At 48.8% G+C, this 24444-nt stretch overlaps 3 protein-coding genes across 4 annotated transcripts in view; 1 reads left to right on the top strand and 2 right to left on the bottom strand.

The window, feature by feature from the left end:
* Positions 1–1620, bottom strand: part of TONSL (tonsoku like, DNA repair protein) — a 70862-nt gene extending 69242 nt beyond the window's left edge. The window contains exon 1 of the mRNA XM_078617470.1: positions 349–1620. Coding sequence (XP_078473596.1) covers positions 349–379 — 31 coding nt within the window. The 5' untranslated portion in view covers positions 380–1620. The remainder of the gene's footprint in view (positions 1–348) is intronic.
* Positions 1–24444, top strand: part of LOC144735177 (carbonic anhydrase 2-like) — a 527023-nt gene that overhangs the window by 195944 nt on the left and 306635 nt on the right. The window lies entirely within an intron of this gene.
* LOC144735232 (protein MTSS 2-like) overlaps positions 7356–24444 on the bottom strand; it is an 86685-nt gene continuing 69596 nt past the window's right edge. The window contains exons 8-15 of one of the 2 annotated variants that reach the window (XM_078617719.1): positions 23880–23987; positions 23159–23256; positions 21108–21321; positions 20550–20663; positions 19705–19854; positions 16629–16808; positions 14531–14687; positions 7356–13921 (exon numbers count right to left, since the gene is read on the bottom strand). In XM_078617719.1, the coding sequence (XP_078473845.1) occupies positions 12936–13921; positions 14531–14687; positions 16629–16808; positions 19705–19854; positions 20550–20663; positions 21108–21321; positions 23159–23256; positions 23880–23987 (2007 nt within the window). In that variant the 3' untranslated portion in view covers positions 7356–12935. Of the gene's footprint in view, positions 13961–14530; positions 14688–16628; positions 16809–19704; positions 19855–20549; positions 20664–21107; positions 21322–23158; positions 23257–23879; positions 23988–24444 lie in introns of both variants that reach the window. The other variant, XM_078617718.1, reaches the window with a different exon arrangement.

Raw genomic sequence — 24444 nt, 5'->3', positions numbered from 1 at the left:
AGACAAGAGAGTCATTTGGGGATTTTAAAATGGGCGTGGAGGAAAAGGGAGATATTTTTTACTTGAGTGCGTGACAGATTGTGCAATTGGTTCACAAATGCAATGGAAGCCTAAAACCCATCACCAACACACACGCGGCCTCAAATGCGTTACATGATGCGGTGCGTAAACATCGCCACTAGGGAGACAAAGGCGGCCGGGCGTAGTTCATAAGTGCTCGGCGTACGGTACTTATTCCAGACGTCCGATAAGGCTATAAGGGGATCTTCTTTGTGTTTATGTAACAACAAAATAAACGTCTAAGGGTGTATAAGTTGTGCGTGTGCAAATCAGCGTGTCTCCACGCACCTTTCACTTCCTTTTCCCAGGATGGAGACATCGCGACCCGGCAACGCGGGCAGAAGATACTCGGCGGTGTGGGTGGCAGAGAGAGAGAGAGACACACACGAGATACGGGGCGAGTCCACGGGAGTCTTGGTGGGTAAGGGGACCTTTTAACGTCCGAGGGTCGGGATACTCAGGGACACGTGGGCACGGGAAGGCAAAAAGACGAGGAGCGAGTTGGAGACGCTATGCTGAGTGCACGGCCACACGGAGAGACAAAGAACCCCCCCCCCCCCCGTATAGCCTGAACAGACTGTTGGGGCAAGTGATGTTAGCGAGCGCCTATGAAGGCCGGCACGAGAGGGGTTGGTGACCAGCACCACGTCCTGACTCGGAGAGACTCAAAACGGGACACTGAGAGGACAACACGGAGACACAAATGAACACCGAAAACGTGAGACTCGACTCAAGAGACACGGTTAGGCTCGAAGACAGACGTAGTGAGACTGAAGATACACGGGGAGTAGGAGACACGCAGAGACAAGATGCCCCCCCCCCCCCCCCATATAACCTTTAACAGAATGTTGGGGCAAGTGCTGTTAGTGAGTAGCACCTATGAAGGCCGGGACGGTACACGAGGGGGTGGGTGTCCAGCACCACACCCGACCGCCTTTGTCTCCCTAGTGGCGATGTTTACACACTACTGCACCAGGTACTGATTTGAGGCTGAGTCGACCTAGGGGGGGGGTGCCCAGGAGCGGTTCAGGTAACCCGGGTCACCGGGTTCGTAGCGCGGTGCGCTAACCACTGCACTACCGCTCTCCACGTAGAGACAGAGACACTGTGAGACACGCAGACAGAGACAGATACACAGAGACAACCAGAGACAGACACGCAGAGGCAGACAGAAACACACACACAGACAAACAGAGAGAGAGACACGCAGAGAAACAGAAAGAGACACAGAGAGAGATACAAACAGAAAGAAACACAGAGAGAGACGCACACAGGGAGAGAGACACACACAGGGAGAGAGAGACACAGAGAGAGACGCACACAGGGAGAGAGAGACGCACACAGAGAGAGACACAAACACAGAGACACACACACAGAGAGAGACACACAGACACACAGAGAGAGACAGACAGACACACACAGAGACACACACACAGAGAGAGACACACAGAGAGAGACAGACAGACACACAGAGAGACAGCCGAGGCGACACCGCGAGACGCGGGCTGCTCTTCTCAATTGCGAGTTTCGCGGCAAAACCGCAGCGCGCGGGGCATTGTGGTTCCGAAACGACTACGGGTCGCGTATCGGGACACAACGACAGCAACAACAACGCGAAGTCGAAAATGCCTTGAGCACGAGCGCCACCCCCCACGAAACTCAACTTATTACAAAGACAAAGATCCCCCGTATAGCCTGAACAAACTGTTGGGGTAAGTGCTGTTACCGAGCACCTATGAAGGCCGGCACGGCACACGAGGGGGTGGGCCAGCACCACGCCCGGCCACCTTTGTCTCCCCAGTGGCGATATTCACACATTGCGCCAGGTACTCATTTGAGGCTGAGTTGACCTAGGGGAAGGCCAGAACCGCTTCAAATAATCGTCACAGGGTATTGGCCGTGAGCGGGAATCGAACCCGGGTCACCAGGTTCGTAGCGCAGCGCGCTAACCGCTTCGCCACCGCTCCCCAACTTACTACAGACAGCTGTCAACCCAGAGGGCTTTGTTTATAGCCAGTATTCTTGTGCAGGAAACTTGAGTTTTCAGATCCATACGGCGTGCAGCCGTTTCAATACGGGCAAAAATTAGTTTTTGGTCTATTTGTGTTTCTCCCTTGTGATGGGACTTTGTAGGATGAACTTTGACATTTCTAAGGGCACGTGGTGATCGATAAGGTCTGAATTGGCCCGTAATAATGTAGGGCACTGATCAGGGTTTGACATGTATGAAACTTTGTTTTATTTTGCCAGGTTAAGGCTCCCACTGAGCTGCTTTATAACTCGTTTTTTGTCAAAAGCGACCTGGCTATCACAAGTTGATGGCTCAACGAAGTGTTTTTTTTAAATCCTTTATATTAAGTTCACTTGCTTGCTTGCTTGCGCGCTTACGACCGTGCAAATCTTTCGGTCGTTTTTTAACCCACTTCCCGTGATCCAATCGAGCTGACATTTTGCACACCGACTCGTTGTGCGTGACAATGTATTTTCGTGAAAAAATTTGTTCCAAAATTTTCCTCTTTTTAGGGAATTTTTTTTTCATATTTACTTTAAAATACCAGTGTGATAAAAATTTAACTCTTACTCAAGAAAAACAGAAATGAATAATAAAATAAAACCGATGCCACGCATATAAAGGATTTATAGTGAAAAACTTTGTTTTTACGGGTTAATTTTTTAAATCATCGTCGCGTAGAAATGTATGCCGGACAAATACTATTAAGCGCGTGATGTTGATTCTTACTCTTAGGTTTTTTAGGTAAAGTCACGTAGGTAAAAAAAGTATAATATAATAAAATTATAATACATTAAAAATAACTAAATTAAATCACGACGTTTCGGAGGCAACACCATTCTCCGTCTTCAGGTAGGACCGTCACAGCTAAATTTACTGTGACGGTCCCACCTGAAGACGGAGACTTGTGTTGCCTCCGAAACGTCGTGATTTAATTTAGTTAGATGTTACGACTGCATACAAGTACCTGCTTAGCTTCCGAAATCAGTCAACCTGGAAGAGTAGGCCAAACATAATGTCGAGAGGGCATTTTTGGAGGCTCCGTCCAGTGGAGGCCTTTTGCCCAGCAGTGGCGTGATATGCAGGAGGTCGTGGGTTCGGTCACGATTTGGTCATTTATAGCAGTGAAGTCTATGGGGGCCAGGGTCGAATTCAGTATCGCTCGAGGTAGCCAATATTTATGGATACCCGTTTCCCTTGATAATCGATAGATTGTGCAAACGTTCCTATTTTAAAAAAAAACGCTGATTGCATAACCCCGTTTTGTGGGCTATTTAAAGATGTTGATAACAGCTCAAGTGTTGGCCATCTCAGACGGCATCATCAGAGTACGGTACAACATTTGGTTTGGGTCCATATGGACTCGCAGGCGTCCAGATGTTAAGTAATTATTTGAAAACGTTAACCAATAATTATTTGAGAATACGGCTGCATTGGTAGTGTTGCATCAGCAAAAACATTCATGAAAATCAACACATTCGTCAGTAAGACTACCTTTGCTATCAAGAAGCGTCATTGCCCGAAACGTCGCCTGTTATACGTTGTTGTTTTTTTTAAAGACCACAGTGTTATTTACGAATGTGTTGAGTTTGTCTGGGTTTTTTTATGTGCAAGGGGTGGGGGGGGGGGTCCTTCCCGCACCCGTGGTTGGTCGACGTGGAGGAGACAATGTTGATGCGCCGAAACTCAACCATTAGGGGGCGACTTTGCACGCGAGTTTCACATTCAACAGAACGTCAACGGCAGGCCCATGCGCACATCTTCATACAATAAAAAATGGAAAATGTAAGAATCAAAAGCCACAGGAAAGCTACTGTGGCTATGCAGCCATAAACTATTGACCGATATAGTAAACCCACTGTGGTTTGCGCTCCTTCAATGGACGAGGAAGAACAAAACTACACGAATTCTTCTTCTTGGTTCTTTCGGTAAAGTCACGTAGAAGGGAAATAATAAAATAAGAAAAACATTTTATTATGTTTTATTTATATTTCTTTTTATTATTTTCCTTCTACGTGACTTTACCGAAAGAACCAAGAAGATGAATCCCTGCAGTCACGAAAGCTTTAAATCGAAATTTACACGAATTCTCTCTCCTCTGAAGCCATATCGCCATGGCCAGCAGACCTCGATATTGGCACCTAGCTCCTGAACATCCTGGATTGCCATACGCAAGAAATATACCGTAATTCATCCGCCGAGAATCCACCAACTGATGATCCAGTCGCCAATTATATTCTTCCCTTTGTGCCATCTCGTTTGCATTGCGTGTCGTCGCAAGAAATAAAATTAATCCGCCAAGAATCCAGCAGCTGATGATCCAGTCACCAATTAAAATTCTTCACTTTCCCTTTATGCCGTCTCGTGTGTATTGTGTGCCGGTCTCGACCGCTTACTTTGCAGTGCCAATTTCTGTTGCGTTCCCTAAAGGCAATTGTCATTGTGCATTGGCTTTGAATACATAGGATTTGCATGACTCGCAAGTAATACACTGCAACGTATGCTAAGAAGAGCCACTGGCCAAAACGTCACATTATATCCTCAATACTGGGCTGTATATTTATTTTAAGGCAGCGTTGTTGACAAACGTGAGTTAGTTTGCTGTGTTTGTGCACGACATCCAACGCAGCGTCAACAAATAATCCGTATGCTTCTTCTTGGTTCTTTCGGTAAAGTCACGTAGAATGGAAATAATAAAATAATAAAAATAAAACATAATAAAATAATTCTCACGACGTTTCGGCCACAACGCAAGCAGCCGTTCTCAGGTGGAGAGCAGGTCTGTCGAGGAGACAGAGTCTGAATGACACACTCCAGGCTTGGAGCGATTATTGTGTGTCATTCAGACTCTGTCTCCTCGACAGACCTGCTCTCCACCTGAGGACGGCTGCTTGCGTTGTGGCCGAAACGTCGTGAGAATTATTTTATTATGTTAAATTTGTATTATTTTATTATTTCCATTCTACGTGACTTTACCGAAAGAACCAAGAAGATGAATTCCTGCAGTCACGAAAGCTTTAAATCGAAATTTTATCCGTATGCTTTTTTTCTTTTACTATACCTTGTTTTTAAATATAATTTCCTGTGCTTGTCGAGTCTGGATGTTTGAATTGTCTTCTTTTGTCAGTATCTTTCTCAATAGCATTATCTATCTACTCTGCTTCATTTCCACTTTTCCATCATCATCGTTTTCCAATATCTTTAGCTATTTCGGTACTGGTTCTCGGTAGTTTTATCTCAGTATACTCTATCATAATACCGTGGTACGTATTTTTTTATCGGTGTCTGCGTATCGTTGTTGAACAGTGGTGATTCGGTACTTTTCCACTAACATGTTTTGATTTCCTGTCAATGACGAGGAAAACCCCCCGTAATTATTATTGGCATTAGCCAAGCTAATGGGCCCCCATAATGTGGAATTGGCAACTCCACATCAAATATATTTTCCATGAAGCAAGACTGTGCACAGCAGTGTGAGCATTGGCGACTTATATTTTGCTGATGAGTCCTAACGAGGACAAACTCGTTCCACGGTCATTGGCTATCACTCACCGCTGCTCTCAGTCGGTCACATTTGCTCATTTATTGTGATGCTGTCCGAAGACTCGAAAACCACAATGAACGTCGTTGGGCCCAATAACATTTGCCCCCCTTTCTGAAATACGAACATGATTAATTAGTGTTTGCTAAAGTAAATCCGAGTGCACAGAGGCCATTTCAACAAGTTAACACTGTTTATTGTTATTACAATGCACCAGTGCTAGGCTGGAGTTTGCTTCATTCACTCAAGGCAGCATTTACACAAATGCCCAATTGTTCCTGAACACATGCTACTAATTTACATGCAACTGCAAGTTACTTTGCTTGTTGCCGTGGTGTAATGGTACACCGGACTTGCAATGCAGAGGGTGCCCGGTTCGCTTCCATCTCCCGGCAATTGAAACAATGGGGCAAGTCTCTTAAATGTACTCCCCCCCCCGACCGCCTTTGTCTTCCCTGCAGTGTAAATGGGTGCACCACAGTCGATGGACCGGTTACATGTGGTGAGGTAGAGTGGGGCAACTCCAACCTCTCCAAGACGTCTGGTCAACTTGGAAGAGAAGGCCAAACACACCGTATAGAGCTCCATCCAGTGGAGGCATTTTGCCCAGCAGTGGCGTGAACAAGAGATGTTAACTCCCTCGCCCGGTATGCAGGAGGTCGTCGGTTCGATCACAACCGTGACACCTGTTGTATATTTGGAGTTTGCGTGTCTCTCTCCCCATGGTCGCGTGGATTTCATTTTCTCCGGGTCCTCCGGTTTTTCCCTGCACGTTTAGACTCAACATAACGCGTTCAGAGTATTTGGCTGCTATGCATTTCCACGTGATAAGCCACTTTGTTGAGCTATCATTTGTGGCCAGGTCGCTTCTGAAAAAGAGCTATATCGCGCAGTGGGCCTTACCTGGTAAAATTTAAAAAAAAAATGGTTAAATAGTTTTAGTGAATAGCTTTAGAACGTACATTTAGAAAGTGTACTGTAAAGGATCGCTTTAAAATATTACTTTGCGTGTTGAGCGCATTAATTTTGACAATTTGAGATTATGCCTTTTCACATACAGTATGACTTACGAATTTTTATTTTAACTGGCATGTATTCATATAAATAAATATAACTTTATTCCTCAGCACAACTCAAAAGACAAACTATAATTTAACACAGGATAATAATTTCTCAATGTGTTTCAAATGAGTCTGAGTGTTGACATGTAAGATGCGATTTTCTCCATAATAAACGTTTTTGGGTTAGATCACGTTATTTATAAATGTGTCGTAACCCTCCACCACCCGACACAGCCAATCAGCAAAACAGTGTCACGTTGACAAAAGACAAATAGTTCACTACTTTAGCCCACCGGTGTGTTGAAGCGTGAAACCACAACATTTCAATTTTTTTAGTACGACGGTTCGCTGGTAATTGCATCCAGCATCATCGGGCGAATTGTGAATTGTGAATTGCCCGATGATGTTGGATGCAGTTACCAGCGAAACGTTGTACTCAAAAAATAGTAAATGTTGTGGTTTCACGCTTCAACACACCGGTGGGCTAAAGTAGTGAACTATTTGTCTTTTGTCAACGTGACACTTTTTTGCTGATTGGCTGTGTCGGGTGGTGGAGGGTTACGACACATTTATAAATAACGCGATCTAACCCAAAAACGTGTATTATGAATAATATTGGTCGCGAAAGCCTAGGTGTTAATGCGATTTTCTATTATGCACGAACTCCATGAAATACAGTACATCAGTCTTATGGTAACTTTATTCAAAACACTACCTTCATGATTAAATGCAGTAATGATGTAACATCAGGCAATTTAATGGCAGCTTAAGCAACTACAATGCCAACCGCAAAAAGCCACGAGGAAAATGTTATCAAACATCACGGAATATAACATTGGCACGGTATACAAAACATAATGAAAAAGTTGCAAGCAAGTTTTCATATTTAGTCAACAATACATATGCATTCTAAGTATTACAGGTTATCAACGTTACAGCAAACATTTCCGTTTTGAAGTACAGGGCAAAATGCTCCTTTACATCCTGTAAGACCTGCTGTGTACCTTGGACGAGAGATAAAGAAAGTTTGAATAGCGTTGAAAAGCCAGATGCGACCTGAGAAGAAGGATGCACTGTGATGCACACTATGACACAGTACGTAAAGAATACTGCTTTATCAGCAGAGCAACATCGAGCCACTTTGACCAACATCTTTGCCTAAGCCTTTGCATCATCGTTAATTGTAACTAAAGTATTTCTGTAGAGAAAAAACACACCATTGGAACCTCCTCTGCCAGTAGCAAAATATGATCATTGGTTTTTTTACCCTTTTATCTTACAGTTTTGTTGCAACTGACAGTTTTGTTACCAGATAAAAGGGTAAAAAAAACAATTATCATATTTTGCTACTGGCAAAGGAGGTTCCAATGGTGTAAATGCTTAACCCGAGCTCTCATACTCTGATGGTGCATTGTCTTTGAGTTGTGCGCCTTTAGGCGTTATCTGGTCCAGCACCATGTGAGACTAGGCTCTAAGAAAAGCTGTCTCGGGTGTAGACCAATCAATTTCAAGGACAGTGCATACATGATCAGAGTTGTGTTTTTTGTTTGCATTCCGACCGCAGTTTTTGTGGTCAATGCAAACATGACTCCTTGTAAAAAAAAAGTGTCAGTTTTGTTGCCAGATAAAAGGGTAAAAAAACAATTATCAGAAAAAACACACTTAAGGTGGAACTTTGCATTCATGGGTAAACTCGTCAAACGAAGCATTCCTATCTTACATTTCTATTTTGTCGCCGCAAGTATGAAAATACCGTGTTTGTCACTTGCTTCGTGTATTCAGTAGGTGTCGGTAAGCTAGTTAGGCGAGAATACAACGTAAGTTTACCATTGTTAGTTGGCACTGCCATGCTCAGGTCCCGCAGGCATTTAAACCGAGCGTTCAGTCGGCACTGATGTGCAAGGTTAGTCTTGTGAGAAAAAAAATATCTACCTGAGTAAACTGGTAAGTGAATAGTCGCTGCTACTGGATCTGTATGAAACAACTCCCACCGTTGACATGCCCATACCCGATGCAAAGGAATTAGTAAAAAGCATATTTACATATTCATTGTGTATGCTGTCAACTTTCGCGATGCGTTAGTATCTAGTACAAAAGAAAGGTTGCCCTCTTAGACGTGTGTCGCAACGCTCCAGTTTTATCGCAATTAACTTTATCACGTGTTGACCCGGGCGATTATTATTTTCCCATAGCAGTGACAGAAAATGGCAGGCATTAAACAGACGATGATTATGAACTTTGAACTTCCACCAGGGGCCATAACAAGGTTTGAGACTTTTTATATAACGTAAAAACCCGAAGCAAAAACTCAGCACTTTTTTGTGTTTAAATCGGTTACAATTTACACGTTGGTACTCCATACTCAACAAACAACACTGCAGTGCTCTCGGTGAATTGTGCTCAAGTAATTTCTATCCCTCTACAATTCTGCGAGTGTTGTGTGCGTGCACGTGTGGGAGAGGTGGGACGAGCATGGATATTACATACACAGTTCCAGCAATTGTAAAGACACACACAATCCCAAAAAAAGCACCGATTAGCAGAGGTGGGACAAAGTCATTGTTATGCAAGTCCAAGTCGAGTCGCAAGTCATCAAATTCATGACTCGAGTCTGACTCGAGTCCAAGTCACATGACTCGAGTCCACATCTCATAGGTGGGACAAAGTCATTGTTATGCAAGTCCAAGTCGAGTCGCAAGTCATCAAATTCATGACTCGAGTCTGACTCGAGTCCAAGTCACATGACTCGAGTCCACATCTCATAGGTGGGACAAAGTCATTGTTATGCAAGTCCAAGTCGAGTCGCAAGTCATCAAATTCATGACTCGAGTCTGACTCGAGTCCAAGTCACATGACTCGAGTCCACATCTCATAGGTGGGACAAAGTCATTGTTATGCAAGTCCAAGTCGAGTCGCAAGTCATCAAATTCATGACTCGAGTCTGACTCGAGTCCAAGTCACATGACTCGAGTCCACATCTCATAGGTGGGACAAAGTCATTGTTATGCAAGTCCAAGTCGAGTCGCAAGTCATCAAATTCATGACTCGAGTCTGACTCGAGTCCAAGTCACATGACTCGAGTCCACACCTCTGCCGATTAGTGAACAATGTCAGGACAAAATGCAGTTAAGGAAGAGTGGAGTTGTGAGGGTAGTAGTTGTGATTTGTTACCTGGGAATTGAAGATAAGAAGGGCTCCATTTTCGAATGCGGTGGCAGCTACAGACTGGTTGGTTACAACTAATGTGATGAAGGAAGCAGCAAAGAGAGATAATTTTAGAGTGCGGGACGGGTGGTTGTGGACTGTGGTTTTACGCAAAGCTGTCTCGTGTTGCTTAAAGGATCTTCCATCGATGGCTTGCACAAAGTTGCCCCCTTGTTGAAATGTCGTACGCGCACTTTTCCGAACAAAACTGTGGTGGACACGCGTGTGTATACCCTCTAAGTGAGCGGGAAAGTGAAGCTTCATTACAGGAAAACATTGCGTGTGAAAACCACAAAAGCGTGTTTTTGTTCTGTGAATATTAAGGAGCATTAGGCCATGACAATAATTAATGTACATCAGATAAAAGGTAAAAATCAAAAGGTTAAAATATTACATTTCATTATTTCGCAACAAAATTCTACTTGTTTTTAGAAACTGCATGCACGTTCTATAGGTCTTTCAACACACCGCCAAAACACCAGGGTCCCAGACACATGTCACCTACTGTGATATAGGACATGAGTAAAAATTTCCACGACTTGGAAACGCAGGTCAGAACAGCTCCCCCCTTTTACAGAACAAATTATGTCAAAGTCATAAAGCATTCAAGGTCTAAAACAATGACGAGTTACAACGATAAGGCAGGCGATCAACTGCTGTATACATATGACTACAAGGTAAGGCCAAACAATGCATCACACTGCACGGGACTCAAATATTGTTAAGTTTTACTTCCAACGTTTCACCGTAGTTTATTGCTAACCGTGGATTGCATGTTGAACTAAACAATTTCCACTTCGACACACAACAAAGACGCAAAAATGAATTGCTTTAAAGTCACAATAACCGCTTGAAAATCTCTTTCCTTCTGCCTCTAGTAATTCAAACTCATCTTAACGTCGCCAATCGGCTGGGAATACGCGAGGTGACAAGGGAGCCAGTTTACAAGCAGTGACCAACGCAGTTACACAACGTTATCCCCCCCCCCCCTGCCCGCTGTTGGCTAGCGAAGCCGGGCGCTTTGCCCTGTGCCCGAGGCGTCTCGTCGAGCAACGGGAAGGCATCGGGGCGATGGGCACGGCGATCAGTCACCTCTCTGCGTCCGACGGACCCAGCTGACTGACGCGGCCTCTGCCAAACCAAACCGCGTGACTTAATAGCGGCCGTCACTCAGGACGGCAGCGCGCGGACAGACGTTCTGGGTGAGACGGTCGCTCCGCTGACAAAAGTCGTGTACGCTGGGGTCTTCTCGATAAGTGTAGTTTACAGCGTGGAAATGTGTGCCAGTATACCGAAGTGGTGACAGACACGAAATGGACTTGATTGTTTGCTGCTGCTGCTGCTGCTGCGTTGGCAGTGGTGCACATGTACAAATATCTATGCCACCCTTTTTTTTGCCAGTATCAAAATGATGGGGGGGGGGGGGGGGAAAGAACAGGCTTTACACTTTACGGCAAGAATGCAGGTGGTGTCAAGATGTTCAAACACCAAATATACACCCATCACAAGGCATCGAGTCTGCATTAACCACACATGCTTGTAGCAAAACATTGCCTTTGGCTGCAAAGCCAGAAGGAACGATGCAAGCAGTAAACAGCTTGCCTTTAATAAAAAAGTTATATCAATACTCGTTATCGGATTTAAACATTACGCCGTTGAAATATGTATCCCACAGTTTGAATAAACAGTCGTAGATTTTTTTTCGATTTTTTTTTCATCTGGAGACATTTCAGTGTTTTATTGCTGTAAGTTCTTGCAGCTGATTTTGACGGACACTAATTCGGAGGGGAGGATGTCGGTGGAAGACTGACAAAGTCAACGTTCCCCTGCATCTCTCCATCAACAGAACGGTGGCTTTGGTTGATGCCACACGCCAAAACCACCACTTTCATGGTATGGAACGCGCGAGCACTCCACCACCGATGTTTAACCATTTATTCTCCCCAAAATCTACTGGATAGAATATATTCTCTCGACTGAAATTGCATTTGTTAATTTTCACCTTCTCTCCAAATACTACGATTGCTAAGAATCATTATGGCACGTAGGTTAATATTTGCGGAATATGTCAATAGTAATGCTGTTTTCAGCTATTGGCTCAACAGCCATCGAACATAAGGACCAGGATTTGCGCTAATATCTTACTTTATAGTTATATATATTTTTTGTTAATTTACCTGGACTTTAAAATAACCGAAATGAATGTATTTTTACACCTTTAATGGTAGAACCGTCACAATGCAAATTATATTTGTAACTTCAAATAGCCAAGCATTTGAGCTTTTACACACGTCTAAAGTTTTACACTTTGTATATGGACGAGATGGTTTATTTTCTCAACTCGTGATTCTACAAACCCAAAATATATATATTTTTTATTGCGTAATCCAAGATTCCATTGCATTTTTGTAATTGAGCACAACGCACATTTTGCCTTTTAAAACATTTCCAATCCCTTGTTTCAGTAATTTCCATACACTTACAATATTAATTAATCACAATGTGACTTATTGCATGAGTAAATCACCAGGGCATCCTCCAACCTCATTTCCATCATCCTCCATAGGCTCCCCAACATCATCAGGAGTTGTGAGCCCAGGAAATGAATCCCTGGGGTGTGTGTATGTATGCCTTTGTGGGATGCAATCTGTCCCATCTCTTGCCACCAATACAACACAGTAATACTAACGGCGGCGACAATCACGGAGCAGAATATCTGTGGGAGGGAAGTGATCCCTGCTGAAGCTCATGAGACCAACTCCTATCTGAATTGCAGGAACTGATATATTCGTGTAACTATATGACATACATTTCTTCTAATTGGCCTGTCAAATGCACGTCAGCAAACATGTGTTACATTTTGACACTGCGGGCGTACTCGACCAATTGAGTAAGACATCAAAGGATTGTAATGGTCCAGCTGCTTCCATCGATGTGTTTAGACTTTCCTTTCACGGGGCTACAGGGGGGGCTGACGTCTGCACGTCACTCAGCTGAGAGGGCGCCGCTTGCGTTCGTGAAACCGCGCGGCAGACACGTATTCGGGGTCCCCATCGGCTCAGATGCGGGGAGCAGACCGGTCGTTGGTGATGGTCCTGCGCAGCCGCACTCCGCGGCGGATGGAGCTCAGCACGTCTTCGCCCTGGGAGGGCTCTGGTGGCGACGGGCACGGAGACACGGGGATGGTCTTCACCCCCAGCGGGCAGCTCGGCTCCGCGGGCGAAATCCCATGGTGGCGGAAAACCTGCACGCCGCCGTCTACCGCGATCGCCTGCTGATCCTCCGCGCCGCACTGCTCGCCTTTCACGGCGTCGCGTTCCCGCGCCGCGATCCGCCTCGGAGTCTCCGCCGCAGGGACTGGCGAGGTAGGAGAACCGGGGGCGCTGCTCTGAACCGAAAACGCTCCGTCGGATTTGGAAGGCGAAGAGGCGATGCTGGGATCGCCGCAGTCGCTGGCGGTGGAGGAGCCGACGCTGCTGATCACGGGGGACACGCCTCGCTTGTGCTCCTGCGCGCCGTCGCAGTGGCCGGGGGATCCGCGGCGGTGCTCGGGAGCGAGGGGCGAGCCGAGCGCGGAGCCGTCGCGCCCCGGCGAGCCGGGCCGCTGCCTGTGCGACGCTCGAGTCGGCTCGGACGCGCCGCTGCTGCTGCCGCCACCACCGCCACTGCCGCCACCGCCGCTGCTACCGCTACCGGGAGAAGCGCTGCCGCCGCTCAGCTGCAGGGACTCGTCACTGCCGGCGTGCGAGGGCGACAGGCTGCCGGGCAGCGTCGGGACGGTGGGGGGCTTCACGGGGACGACCGGCGGGCGGATGGGAATGGGTCCCGCCGCGGACCCGGCTCGCCGGAGCAGGGGCTTGCTGGACGGGTTGCGGCGGATCGTGGCCACTCCGGGGGTGCCGGCCATCGCGGCGCCGCCACAGTTGGGAATGCCGGCGGTGGAGGCCGGACGCTTGGAATGGAACATGCGGCGGTAGGACTGGCTCAGGTCGCTGTTGCGAGGGATGGTGCACGACCGGTCAAATTCCACGGCGGGTTCCAGCTCTGCATCACCGTTCACCGAGAGACAGTCAGAATCTGAAACTGCAAGGGGGGAAAAAAGCGCGCGCTTCTTAGCTGTTAGTCGTTTTGCACGGCGTTTGTCTAAATGCAGTGGAACGCCGAGGCTTTTGTGGCCAAAGGCCACCAAAAAATAAACCTCATGCCTCCGACACATCAGCCAGATCTGGTCACCGTGAAGCAATAACGCGGCCACCTTGAGTGCACAAGAGGTATTTGTGGGGCCCCTTTGTTTGCGAGGCATCTACTATGATGCATGCAAATATCAAAACATATTTGCACGTTTTGCCACACGCATATGTAGTTAATTCAAACTTGATGCCCTGTGACGGGTATCTCTTTGGTGTTTGAGCATCTTGACACCATCTGTATTCTTGCCGGAAAGGGCAAAGCCTGTTCTTTTCTTTTTCATCATATTGATACTGGCAAAAAAGGGTGCCATAAATATTTGTACACGTGCACCACTGTCAATGCAGCGGTGGCAGCAAGCAGAAAATAATTAAGTAAATTTCGTGCTAATAACCTCTTAGGAATACTGGCTCAATTTAAATGCCCTTTCTATTATCCCGCACTAAGATCTTCAGCCTCTCATACCTTGAGAGGGCAGGGTGTCCTCAGAGCACGAGGGGGTGGTGGTCTGTGTGCTGTAGCCGCTCGAACCCTGCATGGAGTCGCGATTGCTCTTCTGGCTCTCCAGATGAAGCCCGCGCGCCAGCACCAGGGCCAGCTCACTCGCGCTCACTTCCCCCACCTGTGGCGGGGGGGGGGGGATGCAAGGGGGCACAAAAGGCCATCACAGAACGGCCACGGGAGAGACGCACGGCAAATACAGCAAGCGCAGCACGCGCATGCAGCACACGCAGCGCAGGCAGCAGGCGCAGCGCATGCAGCAACGTCGTCCGGACAGCAGCCGCGGCATCCCGCGCAAACACGCCCGCCGACGAGGGCGGAGCCACATCACGGTAGCCGCACTCCTCCCGTGAGAGCGTCGCAGTGAAGCCAGCGGCCTGGCTTCTTCTCCATCTCTCCGTCTTCTTTCGGACTCGGACGCGGGCTTTGTCAGTTGGCTATTGTAAAAGGGCTTCCTCCTGATGTTAGGAAGCCACTTGAGGTGTGCACTTTGAAGTCTAAATTGAAAACTCGTTTCTTTAGAACTGCTTTTTGTGCTTAGTTTGTCGTCCTTCCCCCCCCCCCACCTCCGATTACCATGGCCGGCTACGTAAGGTACGAAAGAAGTTCAACATACATCCATACATGCGGAGAGAACGCTTGCTTTAATGAGGTCGTAAGCATCAACGGGCCTTGCGTATATCTGTGGAAACGATGAAGCCAGCACGGACACCAGCATTTGGGGGTGCGTCACGACGGAGCGTCAACAAAAATGTGCCGCTCTGCTGCTCCCCCCGTTGCAACGTCTGCTCCATCGCATGCGACCTCGCGATGCACCACACACGGAGGGCACGGGGGACTCCCATCCGGTGCCGTGTGTCGTTCATCGGCGTCAATCCGTAACAATCCACACGCTCGACGCGTGTGGGGTGTTTCGGAGGGCAACTGGAGGCGGAACAGGCAGCTCTGGCTACGGCGTAGACTTCGCAGCAACAGCAGCAGCGAACCAGAAGAGACAGCCGCTTGCACGCGGGATCCGAGCTTTTGTCACGCCTAAAGATGCTAAATGTAAACTCGGTCAAAACGTCGAATGTACATTGTCAAATTTTGGCTTGCCTTTCAACATCCCTGTTTATTGCCCAATACAACAAATACATTTCTATATTTGTATGCATGTATGTGTGTTGAACTTCTTTCGCACCATACGTAGCCAACCTTGTGGGGAGTGGGAGTGTCGTGGTTAGCGCGCTGCGCTACGAACCTGGCAACCCGAGTTCGATTCCCGCTCATGGCCAAAATCAGTGACGATTATCTGAAACGGTCCTGGGCCTCCCCTAGGTCGCCACTGGGCGTGGTGCTGGCCACCCACCCCTTCGTGTGCCGTTCTGGCCTTCATAGGTGCTCGCTAACAGCACTTGCCCCAACAGTCTGTTACAGGCTATACGGGGGATGTTTGTCTTTGAACTTATTTCGCACCATACGGAGCCAACCTTGCTAATCGGAGGTGTGGGGGAAAGGACAAAAGCCTAAACATTAAAAGCAGTTCTAAAGAAATTAGTTTGCTATTGAGTGACAACTTGATTTGATTGGCTCAGTTGGATGATGGAGGATTATAGTTGATACTTGGCATTATATCTACACGACGATGTGACCCAAAAGAAAGGAATTATAGATCATAATATTGATCGTGAAAAACTATGTTTAAAATGATCTGCAATGTGGTCTCCTATTCTACCCAGTGCGTGAACTACCGAAGTTTCCCCAGAACTTCACCGATATTGGGGAGAATAAAGCTTTGACTGGCGCACACATAAATAAGTGGAAAATGGTTCACAGGAGTTTACAATTTTAGTACTGTGGGTTTACTCTCCAACACACCGGTGTGCCCATTGGCTTTAGTCGGGTGGTGGCGGGTTTAACGACACATTTATATATTTACGCGATCTAATCCACAAAAAATAGCTTTTACGGATAATATTGTTCGCGAAACGAGTTAAACAGAATTTCCTTTTATATGTATAAAAAAATCAAAGCGAGACAAAACGGGAAAAAACGTGGCTGCAGGCGGTCACCCACAACGCACCTTGCCGCCGGTGGGCACATCGATGCTCCGGGGCCTCTGCTGGCCCTCGTCCGGCTGGCAGGCAGCGGGGTCCCCGTCTGCCCCTTTCTCGGCGTCCCCGCACTTCGCCTTGGACTTGTCTCGGCGGCGCTGCAGCGTGTTCACCATCGGCTGGTCGTACGGCCCGGGCTTCGACCAGTCCTGAGCCAACGCGCACGGGACGGCACGAGCGGAGACGGAGGCTTTTCGCGCGCGTTCACACGTGCCGCCGTTCACACGTGTCGCCGTCGACTGCGTTTTGCACACCTCGTGCCAATCTTGGCCATTTGCATTTAAACCCCAATATCAGGCAATGGGGATCTCTTTCAAAGTACTCATCATCATCATCACTCACTCCCCATGTATGGTGATCAGAGTTCTTTTCCTGCACCACGGAGAACTACGCTTCCCAAATAAGAGTACGGTTATCCCCCCACAGTCATTTAAGCATGTAAACATGCACGCATTATATATTCGCTACGAGCCTAAAACATTGGCCGTTGTGTCTCTATATATTTTTTTCTTTTAAGGCAACACACGTAGTTGCTGTTGTTCTTTGTTAATCCTGTTTGCCCCAACGCAGTGGTGGAAACGCCAAATAATTAACGTCAAACACAATCAGACCACTGTCACGTAAAGTGGAGGCACGTGTGAGACCGCATATATCCACCGTGTAAGACCACATTTACTCCGCTTTCATGCCAAGCGGGAAAAGGGAAAAAACCCTAAAATCTCCGTTTCAATAAACTGGGCGATAAGTGCGCCGTTGAATCTTTGCCCAGTTCAAAATTACGAATGCAAAGCCGCACAACGTGACGGTACATATCAGCCCCTTTAAAGTGTAAATACCGGGGGAATTTATTTTAAGCGGCGCAGGCGGGATTATTCCTGGTATGGCCCCAACCTCGGCCAGATGGTCCGCGCAGGATACATCATTACCAACATTCTGGCCACTGAACATTACATATTATTTACAGTTAATGACTGCCTCGCTTCATGCAAGCTGGACACTGTACAACAACGCCAGAGTTAGTTTTGAAATAACAGAGTTGGGTGCCTGGCATTGTCCTAAATGGGACATTTGGGTATCGTCGTGATGACTTATTCAAATGAGGATCCCAATAAATGTCCCTTATGAGCATTTGAATGCGGGGCTATAAATATGCAATGTAATCCAAGACAACTAAGAACAACCCTGTGTTCAATTCCATAACACCTATCATGTAATTAATATGTGAGCAAAAACTGATATTTGCGACAGTGAAAAAGCATTATTTAGGTATATCTTACAAATATATTAAATCTTCATGGCCTCTCGCATGCCTGCCTGTGCGGTATGCACACTATGGGTGGTATGAGTGTAAACAGCAGTGTGTATACATCACAGTGCACAAGTCATCTGAGTCCATAACCCATACTACCAGGGAGGCCGTGGCTATAAACACCAAACCATGGACCACACTGTGCCGAATATAAAATTGAAGGCAGTGTGTGGGTGAGCAGGTGAGTTGGTGGGTGGGTGAGTGAGTGAGCAGGTGGGTAGTTGGTTCAGTGGGGCAGTGGGTGGGTGAGTAGCAGAGGTCGCAAACGGGTTTTGATTCCTTACCCGTACCCGGCCGCACCAGGGTCGCAAACGGGTACCCGTACCCGTACCCAGCCGGGTACGGGTAGCCGGGTATCGGGTAGGGTACGGGTATCGGGTACCCGGTTGCGACCTTTGGTGAGTAGGTGGGTATAGCTGCAAATTACCAACTCTCAAAACAAAACAACTCAATGTCCAAATTGTTTACGCGCAAATCTCTCATAGTTGCTCTTCATTGGCCGTACTAAATCACCGTCGCCACCTGGGTTTGTCCCATTACCTCCGACCGCTGATGTTTTCGGCGCTCAGCATGGCCTCAACGTGAACCTATCCTGGCACAAAAAGTGCCGTGGCGAAGTCACCACCGCTGAAGCGACAACGTTTTTTTGTTGCTGTTCATTTTATTGTCATAGAGCGAGCGCGCATTGCCACCGTCAGACAGGCGCGGAAATAGGAGCACGCATGTGCCGAAGCGCCTGCCGGGTTTCCCGGCGTTCAGGAGCAACACTCGAGTCTCGGAGGCGCCGAACACAACACCATTAATTTGGCATTCATTTCAGGATGGCCGACTAGCCTTGTTTTCAGCTGGATTGATTGGGCGAGGCTACGGAGGGAATCACGCTGCGGCTGTGCCGTTGCACACCTCACATGCGGGAGTGGGGGGGGGGCGTACAATAATAAGGGAGGCGCGTCATTGACCTTGAAAACTTTGCCATTTTGACAATCCACTGCTGGATGACTGGCTCCCCATGCTGTGTCGGGTTCATGGGGGTTGCTCGACCGCGTTTTCGCGACACTGATCGTGTGGCTCCCGATATTTGCCACTGATATTAGCCGTGGATAGGAATCCAAATCAATTTCTTGGGTTCAGAGAGCAGTGCGCAATGAACCTTCGTTGATTTCACGGTCATACCCTTTTAAATACCGAAGCATATTTATTTGAATAAGTCAGCCCCAGGAAAAAAAAATATCCAAGTTTTAAGATACCCTTTCTTTCATTTTTTTTTTTTAATAATCCAAGGAGGCTCTCGCTTGAATAGAGTACACAGAGTGCTTTGGAGAGCTCAGACCGCAATGTGGCTCTCGGGTCTAGAGAAACATTTCTCAATGTCCCAGATAAATGTGTCCAACTCCAAAGGCGAGATCTTATCCAGGGTTTACTGCAGAAACGGGACAGCGTGCCAACGACAAGGGCTCTGGTTTCTCTCCTCAAGGTACGTGACGACCCCCGCAACAATTCCAAAACTGTGCAAGATAAAGAAGCAAATACCCCGCGTTATTGAGCGGCACAGTGTGTGTAGCACGGTCACACAGAGAAGGTGGACTCTTTGCGTGTTCGTGTGTGGCATGTTCGCGCAGAAAAGGTGGACTGTATGTGGGTGGCACGGACACAGAGGTAGACTCTGTGTGAGTGTGGCATGGTCATAACACAGAGAAGGTGGACCGTGTGTGGGTGGCATGGGCTGGGAGGCGAACCTTCCAGCTGGGCACGCGCGAGGATGGGGTGAAGCCGGGCAGCATGGGCACGGGGGAGTAGGGAGGGAGGGAGGCGGGCCGCGGGTGGCACGCCCGGGGAGGGGTAGGCGCTGGGTGCAGGGCGCACTCAGCCACGGGGAAAACAAACAGCTGTGGCACGCACACAACGAAAACAGCACACGGACGATGAAAACTCAAAACAAATCGAAACACGGACGACGATGGCGGCGTGTTCAACGTAAATTAAACTCGGCAAACAAAAACAACAAAAAACCTCGGCACGATGGTTTGAACCTTTCGACACAAACGTAGAAAAATTAGGAATTTAAAGTTAAAGAAAAATTTGTGCAAAATGTTTCAAGGGAAAAACGTGAATGTAAACGTGTGCTCTATACTGTATATTCGGGATTCAACGATTTGTCAAATTTCTATAATTAAACTCACGATACATCCATCAATTTGTGGACGTGAGAGTGGAACGTTCATCATTAATTTCACACGGTTGGTGCATTGCATCACAGAAACCCCACGGACAGCGTAGGTTCTACTTGCCAAAACAATAATCTATTCGTAAATATAATTTAATCGCAGAGTTGCTGAATCGTTCACAACCCTGACGTATATACAGTTGAACATCGGGGCTTGGGAGAGTGTGGGGATGGGGAGGGTACGGGTGGGGCAGGTGATGGTGGCAGTAGTGGAGGTGGTGGCGATGGTGGCGACGGTGGTAGCGATGGTTGCGGCTATGGTGGCGGTGGTTGCGATGGCGGCGGCGGTGGTGGTGGTTGCGATTATGGCTCCGTCCGTTTGTCAATGCCGTGGCCGGCGAGCGGACAGACGCTCACCTTGTCCGCATGAGGCCCCGTGGAGGAGCTCACCACAGCTGGCGCCGGCGAGCCGCAGCTGCTGACGGAGAGGCCCGGCTCTGACGCCTCGGAGCTCGCAGAGCCCAGGGACTTCTGCGTCGTTTTAAATCCGAGCAGGCAACAACAACAACAACAAACAACATTGCAACGAGACACGGCGAGACGGGAGGATTGGATTACCGCCCTGGGATTTGGGGCAGAGCAGCGCGGAGCCACTTACCCTGCCTAATGAACCAAGACTGATAACTCTCAGAACACCAAAACACAAACACAGCAGCTATTTTAGACTCGTCAAGCCATGGGCCAAGCATAGCCGCAGGCCGGCGGTCTTCCAACCCCCTTGACCGGTGGCGGAGGGAGGCCTTCGTCCAGCGGTGGAGCGACTACGGAAACAATGTGAACCTCGCGGCGCTCCAGGGCTGCACACGCTCGAGTCTTTCTTTCGTTCCCGTTGTCCCACCCGTTAACCGCACGCACCACCTGAAGCGCACGGCAGGGCCTGCGGTGGCGCCACGTAGCATCGGGCCCCTGGCTGACCTGGCTGACGGCGTCAGGGGGCAGCGGAGAGGGCGGCTTGGAGTAGGCCACGTCCTGAGACATGAAGCCGGAGTCGTGCGAGGAGATGCTGGAGAGGCGCGTGGAGGGCAGCGCGGGGGTGTGCGCGTGCAGGCCATGGTAGCGGTAGTGCGACACCGCCGAGTAGGGGTGCGAGCCGCTAGACTGCGAGTCGCTGCTGTGGATGCTGTTCGAGCTGCGGGGAGAGACGCGTGGAGGGGGGGGCGGGGATGCGCTCGATGATCACAAAGTTTGTACGTATGTTGAACTTCTTCTTTCGCACCGTACGTAGCCAGCCGTGCTCGTCGGAGGTGCGGGGGAAGGACAGCACGTGGCAAGGCATCGACACGCTGGCCAAGTACGATTCCTCTGCCTCGTGTGATACAATCGATCGATGCACACATCTGGGTTGGGGCAGTGAGCCCAGTTTCCGCTCCCCCCTCCACCCCCCCCCGCTGGGCCCTGACGCGTTGAACTCGGTGACCGAGACTTTGTTGGGCTCGTGTTGAGTTGTGATTATAAAAAAATAAAATTGAAACTATCTGCAGCTCGCTCAGAGCTGCCGATGCATTGCCAGCGGCAGTGCACGATCACGAGCTAAGGAAACATATAAAATAGCCGGCGTTTTTGGCGATGGCACCTTCTTCATAGCACATACCAATCCAAATGTTTTTTTTTGCCCGCGCTGTGAAGACCGGTCGTCTGCCAGAAACGTCGCCTATTTTATACTTCTCCTTGTCAGGCCAGAGCCTTATTGGCACCTCCCATTAGCACGGTTGGCTACGTACGGTGCAGAAAAAAGATCAACGTACATACGTGCGTACATTGGTGACCTGGTTTAGTCTTTACAGAAATGACCGTTTGTCGGATGGCGTCCCGGGACTGCTGCACTTGCCTATGGCCGGGTTACCACTCGGGTGGTCCACACGCCACTCTAATCTCCCTTAAGCCATTTTCACGGCGAAAAAAGTTAAGCAGATGAGCCAGGGCAGAGGGTTGACTCCACGGCGGCTGCTTTACCGTGCAAATCTATCGGAGCAGGACCTCGCCAAGATGCTTTTCTTTACCGCTGCAACACTACGAGTGCGCCGACAACTAGGGATATTAAAAACGTATCTTTTAATCTCATGCAGTTACTATTTTCCTTCTCGAATAAATAAACGACTGATGATTTGATAAAAAAACAAATCTACAGCAGCGCTTGAGTCGTGGTTTACTCTCGTACAAATATTGCGATAGAATGTGAATCAGGAGCTCCATCACAGAAGCACCGAGATTCACAATCTCACTTTTTTTTGTCTTTATCCACAGCTTTATTCTGACCGTGCTATTTGGCATCGTGTCATTAGATGAAGAATCAATTTTGTACCCTTTGCAGAGCAGTGCAACCCTCTCGGTCACCCTTACGAATGAGAATCATTGTAAGATGGAAAGTAACCTAGGTAGGTGGAGCATTTAAAAGGCTAACCATTAATAACCCCACGCGAGAATTAATTGCCACATGACTGGGTCCAGTGTTTGTGCTTGTGGCCAACTTATTTGAAAAAATAAAAACCCACCCTAAACCGACCCTTCCCGCGATGCTAGAGTTGCCGCGTTGAAAGTCGTTGACCCTTTGCAATAAACAAAGATCCCCCCCCGTGTAGCCTCAACAGACTTTTGGGGCAAGCGCCGTTAGCGAGCACCTATGTAGGCCGGCACGACACACGAGGGGGTGGGTGGCCAGCACCACGCCCGGCCGCCTCTGCCTCCCGAGTGGCGACCTTCACACACCGCACCACGTGCTCATTTGAGGCCGAGTCGACCTAGGGGAGAGACCCCCAGGGACCGGCTGGCACGTTGGCCCGCGATTACGAATCGATCTCGGGGTTGCCGGGTTCGCGGCGCGGCGCGCCAAACTTCTGCACGGCTGCTCCCTCCCGGTGTGGGGTGTCGAGCATGTGCCACGGAGAGCCTGGCTCCCGCGGGAGAAGGCAGTACACAGCTAGCTAAAGAACAAAACACGCAGTCAAGGACCCCGCCGCGCGTGTCACCTGCACATGCTGGACTTCCGAGAGCCGGAGCTGCTGGGGGACGACGGTGGCGTCTGGTAGCTCCAGCTGTAGTCGGAGCCCTTCAGGTCCAAAATCACCTGCGCCGTCCCGCAGGGAACAATTTGGAAGTGCGATTACAAGAAGGAAATCGATTATTGTCGTCGTCGCCGGGCAGAGGCGGCTGTGCACGTGGCCCTCCGCCGTGCAGCGCCGGGGGGTGGAGGCAGCGGCGAGGGTTGGCGGATCATCGCACGGATGATAATGATGATGATGTGTTAAACCCCCTTCCCGTGGGAGTCGTCGAGGGGGTGCCCCTAGCCTGCTTTTGTAGGAGAAGGCAGTACGGCAAATGTGTACTCCGCCTGTTCCATCTGTATGGGATAGAGCGTTGCCCCCTCGCACACACGTGGTTTTCCTCCAGGTGTTGACAGTATTCCCCCGCTATCCGCGAGGGATCAGCTCTCCGGCGGTGCTCGTGAAGAGCAAATTTCGCGGATAATGATATTGGCTTAGGGGGACAGAGGGGAGTGGATGGGGGGGGGAGGGGGAGTGGATGGGGGGAAAATGGATGGGGGGGAGTGGATGGGGGGGGGGAGTGGATGGGGGGGGGATGAGGGGAGGGAGTGGATGGGGATGTGAGTGGATGGGGGTGGGGAGTGGATGGAGGTGGGGGGGGGAGTGGATGGGGGGGGTAATGGGCACAGCCTTCCGTGCCACGTGCCTGTTCGCTGGCAGGGGGCAGGCGGTGTGGGTCTACGGTGAGCTTGGCCAGGTCGTCCACGATGGTCTGCAGGTGCGTGATCTCCTCCAGCATGGCCAGCTCCTCGTCCTGCACGCGCAGGCGAAACGCGGGGCGCGTTCATCGCCGGCGGTGGTAGCAGCACCCCCACTGCTCAAACTCAACTGGCATTTTTTTTTTCCTTTTATTTATAAAAAAAATAAATCTTTTAATTTCGTTTTTCTTTCTATCTACGTGACTTTACCGAAAGAACCAAGAGTATGGCATTTTACAGTTTTTTTTTTACTCTGATTTATATTTGCTTCGTTGCTGTTGTTGTTGTTGGGGTGTTAACTCCCTCGCCTGGTATGCAGGAGATCGTGGGTTCCATCCCGAACCTGACGCCTGCTGCTGTGTATTTGGAGTTTGTGTGCCTCTCTTGCCGCGTGGATTTTTCTCCGGGTCCTCCGGATTTTTCCCCTCCACATTTTAGATTCAACATCATGCGTTTACATTTCCACGTGATAAGCCACTTTCGTTGATGTATCATTTGTGACAGCCAGGTCGC

The sequence above is a fragment of the Lampetra planeri genome, chromosome 54 (assembly GCF_965212315.1).
Source record: "Lampetra planeri chromosome 54, kcLamPlan1.2.h2, whole genome shotgun sequence".
Taxonomy (NCBI): domain Eukaryota; kingdom Metazoa; phylum Chordata; class Hyperoartia; order Petromyzontiformes; family Petromyzontidae; genus Lampetra; species Lampetra planeri.
This window is presented reverse-complemented; position numbering and strand designations above follow the sequence as displayed.